This window comes from Antrostomus carolinensis, unplaced genomic scaffold (assembly GCF_000700745.2).
Source record: "Antrostomus carolinensis isolate BGI_N321 unplaced genomic scaffold, ASM70074v2 scaffold30506, whole genome shotgun sequence".
Taxonomy (NCBI): domain Eukaryota; kingdom Metazoa; phylum Chordata; class Aves; order Caprimulgiformes; family Caprimulgidae; genus Antrostomus; species Antrostomus carolinensis.
This window is the reverse complement of record NW_010322998.1, coordinates 1-964: the sequence shown is the minus strand read 5'-3', so window position 1 is coordinate 964 and position 964 is coordinate 1. Positions and strand designations below refer to the sequence as shown.

At 60.5% G+C, this 964-nt stretch overlaps 1 protein-coding gene across 1 annotated transcript in view; it reads left to right on the top strand.

The window, feature by feature from the left end:
* The window catches only part of LOC104526883 (fibroblast growth factor receptor 4), a gene marked incomplete at both ends in the record, with an annotated part of 1,674 nt that extends 1,211 nt beyond the window's left edge, over positions 1-463 (top strand). The window contains 3 exons of the mRNA XM_029085574.1: positions 7-78; positions 150-255; positions 329-463. Coding sequence (XP_028941407.1) covers positions 7-78; positions 150-255; positions 329-463 — 313 coding nt within the window. The remainder of the gene's footprint in view (positions 1-6; positions 79-149; positions 256-328) is intronic.
* Between the last annotated feature and the right edge of the window lie 501 nt (positions 464-964).

Below are 964 nucleotides of genomic sequence, written 5' to 3'. Positions count from 1 at the left end.
CATCCCTGTTGAGGAGCTCGTCAAGCTGCTGAAGGAGGGGCACCGCATGGACCGGCCGTCCAACTGCACCCACGAGCTGTGAGTACCAGCCAGGCAGGGGGGCAGGGGGCACGGTGAGACCCCCCTAACACCCCCTCACACCCGCTCAGGTACATGCTGATGCGGGAGTGCTGGCATGCCGTGCCCTCACAGCGCCCCACCTTCAAGCAGCTGGTGGAAGGGCTGGACAAGATCCTGGCAGCTGTTTCAGAGGAGGTGAGCAGCGGGGGTCTGGCAGGCAGTGGGGACACTGACAGCACTGCACTGATGGCACCATCTCTCCCTGCAGTACCTGGACCTCTCCATGCCCTTTGAGCAGTACTCACCCTCCTGCGAGGACACCGCCAGCTCCTGCTCCTCCGATGACTCCGTCTTCACCCACGACCCGCTGCCACTGGCTCCTCGCCTCTTCTCCTACCCCAGCGTGAGGACTTAATGGTGGGCAGGGAAGGGTGATGCTGAGGCTGTCTCCACTTTCACAGTCCGTGAGTGGGTCCAGATTCCTACAGGTTCCCTGCTTTGCCTGGTGTGAGTGGTGGGCGGGCAGGGTCCCGAGCTGCAGGGCCAGGGCAGGGTGCCCCTCTCTCTGGGCTCCATTTTGACATCGAGCTTTCAGTCATGGCTGAGCCTTCCCTGGCATTGCAGGGCAGCAGAAGCCAGAGCCCCTCCAGCGTGGGCACTGCCTGGGATGCCTGCAGCATTGCCCCGGGAACCAGGCTTTGGCCAGTGCTTCAGTGGAAGTGTCTCTGGGCAAGAGCCCCACTGCCTCTGTACATAGCCATAGAGATGAATATTTATGTACATGAAATATCAACCTGATAAATTATTTTTTTGGAATAGACCCTGGCACAGTTTCTGGGCCACTCATGGGGAGCAAAGCGCACAGCTAAGCTGGGAAGGTGGGTCAGGGGCTGCCACCTCACTG